At 42.1% G+C, this 16,076-nt stretch overlaps 1 protein-coding gene across 1 annotated transcript in view; it reads left to right on the top strand.

Annotated features, from left to right (window-relative positions):
* The window catches only part of LOC126198691 (centrosomal protein of 135 kDa), a 407,813-nt gene that overhangs the window by 62,732 nt on the left and 329,005 nt on the right, over positions 1–16,076 (top strand). The window contains exon 4 of the mRNA XM_049935187.1: positions 3,080–3,318. Coding sequence (XP_049791144.1) covers positions 3,080–3,318 — 239 coding nt within the window. The remainder of the gene's footprint in view (positions 1–3,079; positions 3,319–16,076) is intronic.

Genomic DNA, 16,076 nt, shown 5'->3' with positions numbered 1-16,076 from the left:
TTTAGCCACAGGGTGATCCTCATTACCAACAAACACTGTCTGCCTGTGTCCTTTCATGCCAGTGGACACATAGAAGGCTTCACAGTGTAGGCATGTCAGTTGGTAAATCACGTGGGTGCTTTCACACGTGGCTCTGCCTTTGATCGTGTACACCTTCTGGGTTACAGGACTGGAGTAGGTGGTGGTGGGAGGGTGCGTGGGACAGGCTTTACACCGGGGACGGTTACAAGGGTAGGAGCCAGAGGGTAGGGAAGGTGGTTTGGGGATTTCATAGGGATGAACCAAGAGGTTACGAAGGTTAGGTGGATGGCGGAAAGACACTCTTGGTGGAGTGGGGAGGATTTCATGAAGGATGGAGACCCCTTGTCTTTTATCGCTGGTTTACTGGCTGACACACACATTTTTACTTCTCCTTAAATTCTCAGTATTTGCAACAGTATTACTTTCAATGGCTCGATTTTACCACTCCCATAAACTTCCAGAAACCGATAAACTTTCTGACTCAAGAACAACTGCCTCTTGACTGAAGGCTATAGCCCACACTGTTCAGTCCCTTAACATCCAACCATCCAACCAACCAACCACACGACTGGAAGTGTAACAAGCCCTAATAACTGGTACTACAGGAAGTATCCTCTGGATCCTCTGGCAGGCACTTTGCAGTTGTTTTTCGGAGTATGAATGTAGATGTAGATGCAGATCTGTCGTATGTGACGACTGTTATGTTTGCACGACATCACATACTGTGCACCGCAATCGGCTGTTAGATGCAAACTGAGCAGACACAATGTTGATGTACATTCTTGCAAAGCTAGTGCTGTATTTGGCAGTTTTCTTATTTGTGCTACTATGCTATGAAAATATCCAGTTTAACTGATGCACCACATTAAAGTTGTCCATAAAATGTGTCATTTTTTGTATGATTTGTTGTCCAAACTCAGGAAATGTATCGTCAGTGTTTGAAACTGTTGCTGGAATGGGGTTTGACAGAAGTAGAGCATTTTTATTTGATGTCATATCATAGTTCGTTATGAGGGAGTGAACTATGCTTTTAAGATTATACATGAACCTCAGCCTGGAGGGTGGTAATGAAAAATCCTGTTTCAACATTTAATAAGTGTCAACTATGAATATTAGTAAATTGCCATCCTCAGATTTATAATATTTTGATACGGGAAAATACCATATTTTATGACATTTCATAAAAGATCACCCATTTTTTATTATTTTGCTAAAACTACCAATTTCATGTTATTTTTCACATTATTGGTTTTGCAAAATTGTGCTGGCCTTAGGTGTAATAAGTGGCCAAAATTCCTGTAAACTTGTATCCGCAGCCTATTAAAATCAAAGCAAAAAATATTTTAATTGAAAAAATGCCTGTATTCACTGTGAATGTGGAAGTGAAACATAGTAAGAACCCGTTGATGTATTGTAACATGAAGTATATAAAAGCTAGAAATTTGCTGTTTCAGGTGTTTTTTTTAATAAATAAACAATGTCTTGGTTCATAAAAATTTGGATTTGTAGTATGAGATGAACTAATGGTCCTCATACTAATGCATGTAAAGATTGTAGTCAGTTTTGATAAGTACGAGGGTGGTTTGAAATGTTCTTGGAATGGAATAGAAAAAAAGTACTTTTTTTATCTTGCAATGTAGTTTCCTTGTAGATTAATGCGGTCCAACGATGTTCCAGTGCCTTGATCCCACCTCGAAAATGAGTTTCCTCCAGGCTTGCAAAAGTTGTCAACTCTGGCTACCAGTTCTTCTTTTGAAGTGAATCTTCGTCCACCAAGAAAAAAATTTCAGTTTTGGGAAGAGATGGAAGTCTGACGGGACCATATCAGGTGAATAAGGCGGGTGTGGCAACAACTCATACCGTAGTTTGCGTAATTTTGCCATGGCAGCGGCACATGTGTGCGGGCACCAATTGATCCAGTGTCAAAGAGTCGCAGCTCCCATCTTGCAGATAATTTTTTCATTTCTGATTCTTCAGTTAAAATGTGATACACCCTTCCAGATGACATCTGGCAAGCATGAGCAATTTCACGCACTTTCAGTTGGCGATCCTCCGTGACCATTTTGTGCACTTTTGCAATGATTTCTGGAGCAGTGACACAATTTGGCCGACCACTGCGCGGATCATCATCTAAGCTCTCCTGACCAAATTTAAATTTATTTGTCCACTTGGAAGTTGTCGAATATGAAGGGGCAGAGTCCCCCAGTGTATTTTGGAAATTGGCATGAATGTTCTTTTCTTTCATACCTTTCTTTACAAAGTACTAAATCATTGCTCGAATCTCGACCCCCCCCCCCTTTCTTTTTTTTCTTCCCCCCTCCCCCATCTTTGCAAATCACTGCACGGGAACAACAACAGAGCCACATAGCCACCACAGCTCTCTTTCAAGAGCACTGACATGGCACGTGTTTGCAGACAACAGTCCAATGAACATCACGTGAACAGCTCATTGCACTAGCGCTGACCCCTCGTAGTGATTCCGAGAACTTTTCAAACCACCCTCGTATTATTGATTGTTTCCATTACTACTTGTAAAATTAAGATCTGTATCTGAGAGATTTGCAAAAGTCATCATATTGATGACTCGATGCAAAAAAAGGAAGTAAATAAAATAAACAATACAGCAGTGATTCTATGTGCCATGGATTCAACAGGTCTGTGGTAACTTTTCAGAGGTAAGCAGCAGCAGGTGTCCAATCACAGGTCACTCAATTCCCATAAATTAAAAGCAAAGTTGTGCAAAGCTGGTGCTTGATAGCATACTAGATGTGTTCAGTCAGACTCAGTTCAGGTGAATCTGGTGCTAAAAACATAAATGTGAGTTCATTATCACTCTCCTCAAACCACTGTAACATGTTTCCGGATTTGTGATATGGTTATGGTTACGATTATCCTATTTAGTGCTATGTGGGAAGCAAGACCTGTACAGGTGCATGTGCCCCCCCCCCCCCCCCACACACACACACGTGCGTACTCTCTCTCTCTCTCTCTCTCTCTCTCTCTCTCTCTCTCTCTCTCTCTTTGAAAATTTGCATAAATATTTTCTCTTCTCTTGCAGGTGGTAAGAGAAAACTACCACTTTCTCATCGCCAAATACTAGAAATTGATGCACCTTTGAAGCCCAGGAAAACTTGGAGAGAGCAGTTTAGTGCTGCAGTTTCCCAGGCAAAAGATCCCAAGGTTATTGATACACACAGGATGGCTCTTAATCAAATAGTTAGTCTCTCTGATGAGGTAAAGGACTTGAGAAATGATAGCCGCCGAAAATCAGAGACTATTGGTATGCTTAAGGAACAGGTAATTTGAGTTATTTTACGTGGTTTAATATTGTACCTGTAGGAACACCACAAAATCTGACAAATACTTAGGTATCACAGTTTCTGTTTTCCTTCTTTGGTAGATGATTAACTGAAATCTTTGTCCCATAATCCCTCATTGACAAGACAGCACGTGTCTGCATAGTAAGGTAGCAAAAAGCCTGCTTTGAGAAATTTGTTCACTTAGGTATAAAGATAAATTTTTGTATGATTGTCAAAGTATTGATAGTGATACTTCCAATCTTTGTAAATTTTTATGAATAATCAGTTACATTCAGAATTGGAATAGAATTGTTGTACTTATTTTATACCATTCATAGTGACCATTTTACATTTTGAATTTATATTGAAAATAATAATCATGGGCCAGTAAAGGAAACACTCCAGGTATAATTGTCTGCTTAATCACAATGTATTATATGGGTGTGTTAAGAAGTGTTGTGCACATGCCGATAAAGTGCAATTGGATGATGTTAAAGGTTTGTGGCAGCAGCTGGGCAATCAGTAAATACCGCAAAGTCCAAAAACAGTTCTAATATTTACTAAACTGGAAGCATACAGAACAACTGCTCGAATTTCGTAAATGCATTTTTAGGTATTATGGTATGCACATGGGAGGTTTGGAAGAGGGAAACGGGGGAGGACATGGCTAGGAGTTAAGGTACTTAAGGTGTTATGGAGAGAGCAGATCAAGTGCCAAAATACAAATCTTAAGAGACAGTGGTGCTAGTATGAAGGATTAAGAAGTGCTCACACTGCACTCACCAGTTGGTTTGGTTTGCCAGAAGTGATGTGAAGTTTTAACAGGGAGAAATGTGGTTTCCACATGACCAGCAATAATATCAGTGTTCTTTGCATTAGTGTGACAGACAAATCTCGGAGATTCTTATACTTCATTGAAATCTCTTGTAAGCTCAAGTACTACAGCTACAAGGCAGATCCAGAAATTAAAGAGTACTGAGCCTCTGATGAACAAAGGGATTTTTTTGACATAGTTAACAGCACTATATTCAAGAACAAGATTTTGGCAATAGAATGCAGTAGTTTGTCTCTGTAGGCTGGAAACTGCTGTAGTGCCATTGAAATGAGTATCTCTAGTCTGAATCGTGCCAGTTGCGAGGTAAGGAGCATAATCTGTTTTATTCTTGCAAAGGGAAATACACCATTTCTGATTGTTTTAATGTGATCAAAACTGTTTGTGGGATGCTGTGATGCATCGTATCATGTATAAAAGGGGTGTTGTTAGTTCAAAGCTGACTGATGAATATTTGTAGTTAACAAAGGATTGGGCATCCCTCAATCGTGGCTGCTGAGACGATGAAAAAGTTTGAAGAAATAAATCTTGGCAGTGGATGATTGACTTTGGATAAGATGAATGCAGTGTTTCTAGAACTCTCCAGATCCCTTCTGCAGGAAATCTTTACTGCAACACTTGGTTTTCGAAACTTGTGTGCCAGGTTGGTGCTAAAAGAACTCGCAGATCAATACAGTCAAGAGAATTACATTTTCACTGAATTTCCTGAGTGCTTTTAACTGGACAGTGATTAATTCCTTGATTCTGTTGTGGCTGGCGATGAAATGTGCCCGGCCACCTAATTACTTATTTACTGAATTATTTAAAATGACAAGATTAAGTCCATTGGGCCCTCTCTTAAATCTAACTGGGCATTCTGCCTGCCAAGCCAGACACAGTGGTCGTGCGTGCGTGTGCGCGTGCATATTATCTAATTTGGATGAAGGCCTTTGGCTGAAAGCTTATTGTTTAACAGTTTTTTTGTGGTGCCTATCTGCGACTCAGCATCTCTGCTATATGGTGAGTAGCCGAATATCCTTTCCATAATATTGTCATTGTTCCATCCTGGATTTTCCATTGGTATGTTACGTATGTTATAATAACGATGTAGGTAAAGATTGATTGCTACTTATTGTAAAGATGACATGTGAAGTTGCAGGTAGGCACAGTTAAGACACACAAAGATTTTGGCCACAGCCGTCATCAGCAAAATAGAAACACACACTATTCATAGATAGAAGTGAGCGCGCCTCATGCACACATGACCACCAATTCTGGCAGCTCCGGCTGGAATGTGTTCTGGTCAGAGATGCTGGAGTTTGTGGTCGTGTGTGCATGAGATGTTGGGACAGTGTCTTTTAATTGTGCCTGTCTGCAATTTAATGTATCTTCTTTACAGTAAGTGGTAATCTGTTTTTTCCTACATTCCTAGTACTCCTACCTGGAGTTTCCATTGTTTGATATATTATGATAAGCACATTATACAAAATTTAGAAATTAAAATTAAGATATTGCAGATAAAAAAAAAACTCCTACACAGTTTATATTCATTCATATATATAACGATAAATACACTCATGTTCATAAATTAAGGATAATTGCAGAATGTGGTGCCACACAACGTGGCACTACACAAAACTGGCGCTAATAGCATATGCACGTAGGGAACACACATGACACAGATCTGTAAGTCCACAGTATTGGTGAAAAGTTGAGAAAACCATCCTGAAACGCATGTGCTACAAAACGCCACTGTTTCCTGTGCATGTACCCCAACAAAATATGGGATGTGATCACCATGCACACATACACAGGCCACACAGTCGGTTGGCATACTCTGGATCAGGTGGTTGAGCATCTGCTGGGGTATAACCTCCCATTCTTGCTCCAGTGCCTGTCGGAGCTCCTGAAGTGACTGGCAACATGGCGTCCGCTACAGTTGTTTATAGTGAGAAAGTGAACAAAAGTTATAGTTGTGTGGTGAAAAATGGAACATACGTAAATTATAACAGTGAAATAGTGAAGCTGAATGAACGTGTATCAAGCCTGCAATTAATTGTAGATGTACTAAGGCGGGACATTGCGCATTTAGAAAATGAAAATGCCGAACTGAAAAAGGCGCATAATATCCCGATCGCTAAAGCAAGTAAAACACGGAACTGGGAGCACAGAATAGCATGATCACAGAAGAAAGAAGTGAAAAGGTGATAAATACAACGAATTGAACGAACCGCGGCAATAAAAGCAGTTTCAGTGTCCTACCTACAATAAACGAGTGCTCTGAAGTGGATATAGGCCTAAAGGAAGAAACAACAAGGCAACATATGTTCACTAGGCCAAAATGGGTTGGTCGTGTGAAACCCAGTGACTGTAGAATTCCTGTGGTAACAAAAAACCGTTTTCATACGCTAGATTCAGATATCAATGTGGAATCCATGGAAAACTGTGACGACAACAACACGCCGAATCTATATAGTGACAAGCACATAAGCAGAAACTTCCGCAATAAACGTGAAGACATACTCAAAGTGAAAATATTCTCTGATAGCCATGGACGTGAGATCGCAAAAATACTACGTTACAATCATTGTATACAAGCAAATAGTATTGTCAAACCAGATGCACCCATCAAGTGGTTCAAATGGCTCTGAGCACTATGGGACTTCACATCTGTGGTCATCAGTCCCCTAGAACTTAGAACTACTTAAACCTACTAACCTAAGGACATCGCACACATCCATGCCTGAGGCAGGATTCGAACCTGCGACCGCAGCGGTCATGCGGTTCCAGACTGAAGCGCCTAGAACCACACGGCCACACCGGCCGGCTGGTGCACCCATCCAAGAACTCATCAGAAACATAGAAACTGAAAATGATCATCATATTATCGTCATAGCTGGAGCCAATAATGTATATAAAAACGACCTCCACAGTGCAACACGAAACCTTAAGGCAATACTAAATTCAACAGAAGAGAAATCAGTTTTTGTAGTCAGAATTCCACATGGGCATGACCTTTCAGAATGGTCATGTGTGAATACGGAAATCATAAAAGCAAACAGGCAATACTCAAAGATTTGCAGGGCCTACCAAAATGCATATTTTATAAGTATGGACTCCTTGCAAAGAGACTGTTACACGAGACATGGCATGCACCTTAATAACAGAGGCAAGAAGATTCTGTGCCAAAACATCAGCATGATACTGAAAGCATCTGACAACCAAGAAGTAATTGCTGCTTTTGCAGTTCCTTGCTTGATGCAAGCAGAGCCTGAAGAAATGGTTACTTCTATTGCAGCAGTAGAGGTGGAAGCAGCAATTGTACCTACACACATAACAAACGCTGCAGCAGCAGTACCCACCACACTTCATCTACAGGATTCAACAGCAGCAGAAGATGAACCAACATCCAAATCTCCACTGTCACCAGTTGCCACAACAATGCCTACAGCAGCAGCAGCAGCAGCAGCAGTAGCAGTACCTATCACACTTAATCAGCAAGATTCAACAGCAGCAGAAGAAGAAGCAATAGCCACATCTCCTCAGTCACCAGATGCCACAACAGTGCCTCCACACACCATAACAGCAGTTCCATCAATTCCTGTAGTAGCAGCCTCATCTACAATATCACCACAAGGAGGGAAGAGTAGGCATACAACAGTAGATGTGCTACCACTCCAAGTGAACAATTTTTTAGTAAAAGGCAACAAGAGGCAGAAATCCAAAAGATAAGCCCTGAAAAAGGTTTGAAAACCAATCACCATAGTGTTCAGTGTGTAAGCAATAAGAGCATGGATCTTAAAATATGTTACCTTAACGTTCAAGGACCGAAAGATAAAGAACTTACCATAAATGAGTTTGGTCTTGATAACAAGTTTGATATTTTTTGTCTGAGTGAACACTGGGCTAATGAGAATGAACTTGCAGTTGCCAAATTTGACAATTTTAGTATAGTAAATAGCTACTGTAGGAAAGAGCACATTAGAGGTGGTGTGGCAATTTATTCCAACCAATCACTCAATTGTACAATAACCAGACTAGACCTAAATTCCTTGTGTGATGAACAGCACTTTGAAGTTACGGGTATAATCATTAATAGTCATAAGCTAATAGTAGTATCCATGTACAGATCACCAAAGGGAAGCATTAACATATTTTTAGAAAAAATGGACATGCTATTGAGTGAATTAAGTAATATTAAATGGCTACACTATGATATTGCAATACGAGGTGATTTGAATGCTGATTTTGATGTTACTAAATGTAAGGGTAGTGTTGCAGATCTGGAAAACTTACTAAGACAATACAATTTACATCATGTTAATAACAGGCCCACAAGAAACAAAGCATGTTTAGATAACATCTTTGTAAACTTCAAGACCACTGAAAACACATGCGAAGTTGTAGTGTTCCCATTCTCTGACCATGACTCCGTATCTCTAAATTATGCAAGTAAAATTCCCCTCAATAGGAGCAATGCAAACAGACCTGTCCCAACAGTTGTGATTACCAGACCTGTAACCGAGGATAAAATTAACACATTTCGTAATTCCCTTGCTGACAGAGACTGGTTTGGCCATAGTAGTGTCGATGGACATTACACATCAAGTAATGACCTGCCAGCCAAAATAATGTTTGATAGATTTTTTAATGCATTCTTGACCCTATTTAACCATAGCATTCCCATAAAGAAAATCAAAATAATGGACAGCAGTCACAAATCCAGATCTCAAAACAGACAAAATATATGGTACACTAAACAGCTGACAGATCTAAAGAAACAAGTTTTGTTACTGTACAACATATACAATAGTATGAAATCTGACTGTGCCAAATCAGCCGATGTGGAATGCAGGAATGAATACAAAAAAGCCATCCTGCAAGCCAAAAAAACCTATAATGCCAACAGCATACATAATTCCACCAATAAATGCAAAACTGCTTGGAAAGTAATTAACAGTGCTGCCACATATACTAAAAAAGACAAAATTAATATCCCACCACAAACACTCAATGAGTTTTTTATTAATTCAGTGAAAGAAATAGGAGACGCAATTATCAAACCAGACATTAATCCATCAGAGTTACTCTCCCAAAATTGGGGTAGACAGTCACTAAATACAAACATGCTAACCTTCTCCGAAGTATTGCCTAGATATGTACAAGGGGTCATAAAACAACTGAAATCATCTGATAGCTTAGATATATATGACATATCATGCAACCTGCTAAAAAAAGTGTGTGATTGCATTCTGTACCCTTTAACCCATTGCATAAACAAGTGCTTACTTGAGAGATATTTTCCTGATGAGTTAAAACTATCTAGGATCGTCCCAGTATACAAAAAGGGACATAAAGACTCTCCATCTAGTTACAGGCCTATTTCAATAGTACCCGCATTCTCCAAGGTAATAGAATGCATCATGTACCAACAATTATCATCTCACTTTGAGAATCTAGGAATAATTAATGCTACACAGTACGGGTTTAGGAAGAATCTGTCGACAATTGATGCAATCAACACGGTAGTCAGTTACATCCTCAAAGTTTTTGAGAACAAAGGCTTTGCTCAGGTCTCATTCTGTGACCTAAGCAAGGCCTTCGACTGTGTTGAGCACATGCCACTACTAGAGAAACTAGAATTCTACGGCATCAAAGGAAACAGTCTCAGACTATTAAAAGCTTATCTCAACAACCGTAAACAGGTAGTTTGTGTTGGTAAGGAAATGTCAAACATAGAAAATGTTAAAGTATGTGTACCTCAGGGATCTGTACTGGGGCCCTTCCTGTTTCTGATAATGATCAATGACCTCCCCTCGTTTATTAGATCAACCACTGTATTGTATGCAGAGGATACGACTTTTCTTCATAGCAGTAACAATCTTAATGATCTTAAAACCTGTGCTGAAAATACACTCAGTCATGCAGCATATTGGTTCAGAGCAAATGGTTTCCTGCTAAATGAAAATAAAACTCAGCAGATAATCTTCACTCTAAGAGACAAGCCACTATCTGATGACCCTAGTTCTGTTAAATTCCTGGGAGTTTATTTAGACGAAAAGTTATCCTGGGGCCAACATGTAAACTACACTCCTGGAAATGGAAAAAAGAACACATTGACACCGGTGTGTCAGACCCACCATACTTGCTCCGGACACTGCGAGAGGGCTGTACAAGCAATGATCACACGCACGGCACAGCGGATACACCAGGAACCGCGGTGTTGGCCGTCGAATGGCGCTAGCTGTGCAGCATTTGTGCACCGCCGCCGTCAGTGTCAGCCAGTTTGCCGTGGCATACGGAGCTCCATCGCAGTCTTTAACACTGGTAGCATGCCGCGACAGCGTGGACGTGAACCGTATGTGCAGTTGACGGACTTTGAGCGAGGGCGTATAGTGGGCATGCGGGAGGCCGGGTGGACGTACCGCCGAATTGCTCAGCACGTGGGGCGTGAGGTCTCCACAGTACATCGATGTTGTCGCCAGTGGTCGGCGGAAGGTGCACGTGCCCGTCGACCTGGGACCGGACCGCAGCGACGCACGGATGCACGCCAAGACCGTAGGATCCTACGCAGTGCCGTAGGGGACCGCACCGCCACTTCCCAGCAAATTAGGGACACTGTTGCTCCTGGGGTATCGGCGAGGACCATTCGCAACCGTCTCCATGAAGCTGGGCTACGGTCCCGCACACCGTTAGGCCGTCTTCCGCTCACGCCCCAACATCGTGCAGCCCGCCTCCAGTGGTGTCGCGACAGGCGTGAATGGAGGGACGAATGGAGACGTGTCGTCTTCAGCGATGAGAGTCGCTTCTGCCTTGGTGCCAATGATGGTCGTATGCGTGTTTGGCGCCGTGCAGGTGAGCGCCACAATCAGGACTGCATACGACAGAGGCACACAGGGCCAACACCCGGCATCATGGTGTGGGGAGCGATCTCCTACACTGGCCGTACACCACTGGTGATCGTCGAGGGGACACTGAATAGTGCACGGTACATCCAAACCGTCATCGAACCCATCGTTCTACCATTCCTAGACCGGCAAGGGAACTTGCTGTTCCAACAGGTCAATGCACGTCTGCATGTATCCCGTGCCACCCAACGTGCTCTAGAAGGTGTAAGTCAACTACCCTGGCCAGCAAGATCTCCGGATCTGTCCCCCATTGAGCATGTTTGGGACTGGATGAAGCGTCGTCTCTCACGGTCTGCACGTCCAGCACGAACGCTGGTCCAACTGAGGCGCCAGGTGGAAATGGCATGGCAAGCCGTTCCATAGGACTACATCCAGCATCTCTACGATCGTCTCCATGGGAGAATAGCAGCCTGCATTGCTGCGAAAGGTGGATATACACTGTACTAGTGCCGACATTGTGCATGCTCTGTTGCCTGTGTCTATGTGCCTGTGGTTCTGTCAGTGTGATCATGTGATGTATCTGACCCCTTCCTGGGACAATGAATTCAAGGTGTTCTTATTTCAATTTCCAGGAGTGTATATTAGTAGTAAGCTATCTAGAGTAATTTATTTATTAAGACAACTCAGAAATTGTGTACCTGAAACATACATCAGATCATCTTATTTTGCATTTTTCCAAAGTATAATATCCTATGGCATTATCTTGTGGGGTAACTGTAGACATATACATGACATCCTATTATTGCAGAAGAAAGCCATTAGGATAATTACAAATTCTTCACATAAGGCTCACTGCAAACCCTTATTTACTAAACAAAAAATTATGACAGTAATAAACCTCTATATATACAATGTCTTAATCTTTACGAAGAATAACCTACGAGATGTGAAACATAGAGAAAATGTACATTGTTACAACACAAGAAGCATCAAACACATATACACGCCTTACCACAGACTATCAAAATCAATAAATAGCTGTGAAGTCACAGGGCACAAACTATTTAATAAGCTACCACATGCTATACAGGATCTTCCTGAACATACATTCAAAGAAAGACTGCATGAATGGTTTATTGCCCACCCATTCTATGATATCAATGAATTCTTCAACTGTAAAATGCAGTAATCCAACAGATGACCCACTGTACATTTATTGTAATATAAGCTAAAATATTTCAGTAGTCAATACCTTATCACACTGTATTATAAATTGTAACTTCATTTGACGTCAATTGCTGTAATGGCCTAAAGACAATAAAATCTTTATTATTATTCTTTACTTTTTATTATTATTATTATTATTATTATTATTAGGGGTTTGAAGACGTGCAGCGATATGTCGACCGAGAGCAGGCGTGCTCAATGGGGTTTAGATATGGAGAACAGGCAGGCCACTCCATTTGCCTGATATCTTCTGTTTCAAGGTACTCCTCCATGATGGCAGCTCGGTGGGGCCATGCGTTATCATCCATCAGGAGGATGGTGGAGCCCACTGCACCCCTGAAAAGGCGGACATACTGATGAAAAATGACAGCCCAATACACTTGACTGGTTACAGTTCCTCTGTCAAAGACATGCAGGGGTGTACGTGCACCAATCATAATCCCACCCAACACCATCAAACCATGACCTCCATACAGGTCCCTTTCAAGGGCATTAGACATTAAGGGGTTGGTATCTGGTTCCTGGTTCACGCCAGATGAAAACTCGGTGGGAATCACTGTTCAGACTATACCTGAACTCGTCTGTGAACATAACCTGGGACCACTGTTCCAATGACAATGTACTGTGTTCTTGACACCAGGCTTTACGGGCTCTCCTGTGACCAGGGGTCAGTGGAGTGCACCTTGCAGGTCTCCGGGCGAAGAAAGCATGTCTGTAGACTGTGTGTCTGGAGACAACTGTTCAGTGGCTGCGGTAAGGTCCCGAGCAAGGCTACCTGCGGTACTCTGTGACCGTCTGTGGGCACTAGTGGTGAAATATCGGTCTTCTTGTAGTGTTGTACTCTGTGGACATCCCGTACTGTAGTACCTGGACACGTTTCATGTCTGCTGGAATCGTTGCCATAATTTTGAGATTGCACTTTGTGGCACACGGAGGGCCCGTGCTACAACCTGCTGTGTTTGACCAGCCTCCAGCCGCCCTAGCATTCTATCCCCACAACGTCATCAATATGTGTTCTTTGAACCATTTTAAACACACAGTCACCATTAGCACGTCTGAAAACGTCTACATACTTACTCACTGCACCATACTCTTGACATGCACCAACACACCTCTGCATATGTGGACAGCTGCCAGTGCCACCGTGCGACAACCGGTCAAATGCTCCATGTGGTCATACCCTGAGGTGATTTAAACCTGCAAACTACCCACCAGAGAATTGTTTCACCATGTATCAGCATTATACTTAATTTGTGAGAACGAGTGTAGAAATTACAGGAAGTTAGGTTTTAATTATGAATGCTAGCAGCTTTGGGCATGAAAAAAGAGGTAGAAAACATAGAGGAGGAATATGATGACTCACCATTAATGAATAGAAAGAAGGACAAAGTAGCTTAACTCAGAGAGAAAGGAAAAAAGATGGAAGCAGAACTTGGTTGAAAATACAGCCAGTGCAGTGGCAACATCCCTCCTCACTATCAGCAAAAAAAATTCAAAACTCTTGTTTCTACTTAAACATCATGACCCCTTTCTGTTGGGATGATTGGACATAGGGGGTGGAAACTGTTGGATGGAAGGTATGGGGACAATATGTTACCGTAGGTTGAGGCCAGGATAATTATGGGAGTGGATAATGTGTTGTAAGGATAACTTCCATCTGCGCACTTCAGAAAAGCTGTTGGTGGAGGGAAGGATCCAGTGGCTCAGGTAGTGAAGCAGCCATTGAAATCAAGTGTGTTATGTTAAGTTGCATGTTGTGTTACAGGGTGGTCTATTTAGCTCTTGGCCACAGTTTGGCTGTGGCTGTTCATCCTGGTGGACAGTTTGTTGGTAGTCAAACCAATATAAAAAGCCTTGCAGTGACTGCAGCAGAGCTGGTAAATCATGTGGCTGCTTTCACAGGTGGCCCAGCCCCTGATGGGGTAGGATAAACCTTTGACAGGACTGGAATAGGAACTGCTGGCTGGGTGGATTGGGGAGGTTTTGCACCTGAGTCTTCCACAGGGATATGATCCTTGTGGCAAAGGGTTGGAATTGGGAGTGGCTTAGGGATGGACTAGGATGTTATTGAGGTTGGGTGGGCAACGAAACACTGCAGTGTAATCTCACTGAGAGTCTTCAGAGATCTGAATATGGAACTTGGTGAGTGGTATCTTAAGATGATGTGCAGACAGGTACATTGGCACAAAGCAAGGGGAACTGAAGCTGGTGTACTCTGATGGCATCTGTAGTGCCACCCATAGGAATAAGACAAATCCTGTAGCTAGCATGATGTGTGGTGGAGCCTGCTGGCTGCCTTTCTATGAGTTGTGTCTTCTGCAGAATTGTGTGTGGTGTTTTGCATGCAGTCTGTAGTGTCTGTTGTATGTGGGTCACCCACAAGAAGAGAAAGCTGCCCAGGTAGTGAAGAACGATAGAACTTTATTGCAACTCAGGAGGTAAATGATAACGTGAGCAACGGAAACAACTTCCTAGTGAAGCCAATATAAAGATTATCTTGATCCGCTGAAAGATCGTTATTAATATGATACAGTTCTTGCAGGTACAACTGGAGACATCAACCAAGCAAGATGCTGCAGTTGTTAGCACACTCAACTCGCATTTGGGGGATGACTGTTTGAACCTGCGTCTGGCCATCCTATTTTACATTTTCCATGATTTCCCCAAAATGGCTTCAGACAAATGTGAGGGTGGTATCTTTGAAAGAGCAGGGCCAATTTCCTTCCCTATCATTCTCTAATCCAAGCTTGTGTTCCATTTCTAATGACCTTGTTGTTGAAGGGAATGGTAAAGTGTAACCTCCTCTGGTAGCACTCAGTCTGTCATGATCGAGAAACAGTACCATTGGCATGGGCAGTCAAGGCTGGACAGGCAATTCCCTAGATTCTAATGTCGTGCACTGCATTCTGTGGAATATAGTCACTGCACATCTGAAGTAAGACGTAGATGTTGAACCCGGAACTTGCACTGACTGATGAGCTGTGGGGTGGCATGGTAAAAAGACCACCCGGTGGAGGAGCACCAGGAAATTGATGGTGCCCCCAATACTGCAGTGGCTGTCGCAGGCAAGATAACCTGTGTCGAGTTGCAGGTGTTTTGACAGAGTGCAACCTGCAGCACTGTGTTGTGTGGTGTGTGGCTATATGGTAAGGCACCAGTCAGAAGCTACATAGTCGACATGGGTCTCATCAGTACTGCACAAAACAAATTGTTCTTAGTTACTTCGAGATGCTTCCACCTCATTAGTAGGATATAGATTAAAGATTATTCTTGATAATGTCCAAAGACAACCCGGGGCCCTGGGATTTTTAGACGATATTCCTGCGGATGCTCCAATGCGTTGAAGTGCCCGAACTGTCTGATCGGGACAGTTCCCTTCCACAGAACGGCCTCCCAGTAGCGTGGGATTACAGGAGTAAGCCACAACTCCCAGCCAGTGGTTCAGTAACTAACAAATAGTCTTCTGGTCTAGGTGGATGATAAAAATCTGTGTTGGAGGAGAAGACCTAGACTGTAAGAGGGAGAAGAATTGTCTTTCAACAAATGTGTTTTGGAAATGATAAACCAGAAGTCAGATTAACAAATTCCATCACAGGATTGATACTAAACTTAGCATGGGGGAATGGAGAATCTCGTGCACTGTGAGTTTGGTACTCAATTTCTTCCTGTTCTTGTCCTTGGTCTTGATATATTAACCACATTAAAGAGTTGTCTAAAAACTTCATTAATTTCTAGATGACACAAACATTGTAAGAAAGGTCCCCAAACTAAAATATTTCAGATACTGCCTATATGATAACTCCATATGTCTACTGCTGTTTTGCAGCAAGTGGTATATGTCTTAATCTACAGAAATTTGAATAAAAGTAA

The sequence above is a fragment of the Schistocerca nitens genome, chromosome 8 (genome assembly GCF_023898315.1).
Source record: "Schistocerca nitens isolate TAMUIC-IGC-003100 chromosome 8, iqSchNite1.1, whole genome shotgun sequence".
Lineage (NCBI taxonomy): Eukaryota > Metazoa > Arthropoda > Insecta > Orthoptera > Acrididae > Schistocerca > Schistocerca nitens.
The sequence above is the reverse complement of the archived record's forward strand: the minus strand, read 5'-3'. Positions and strand labels throughout refer to the sequence as shown.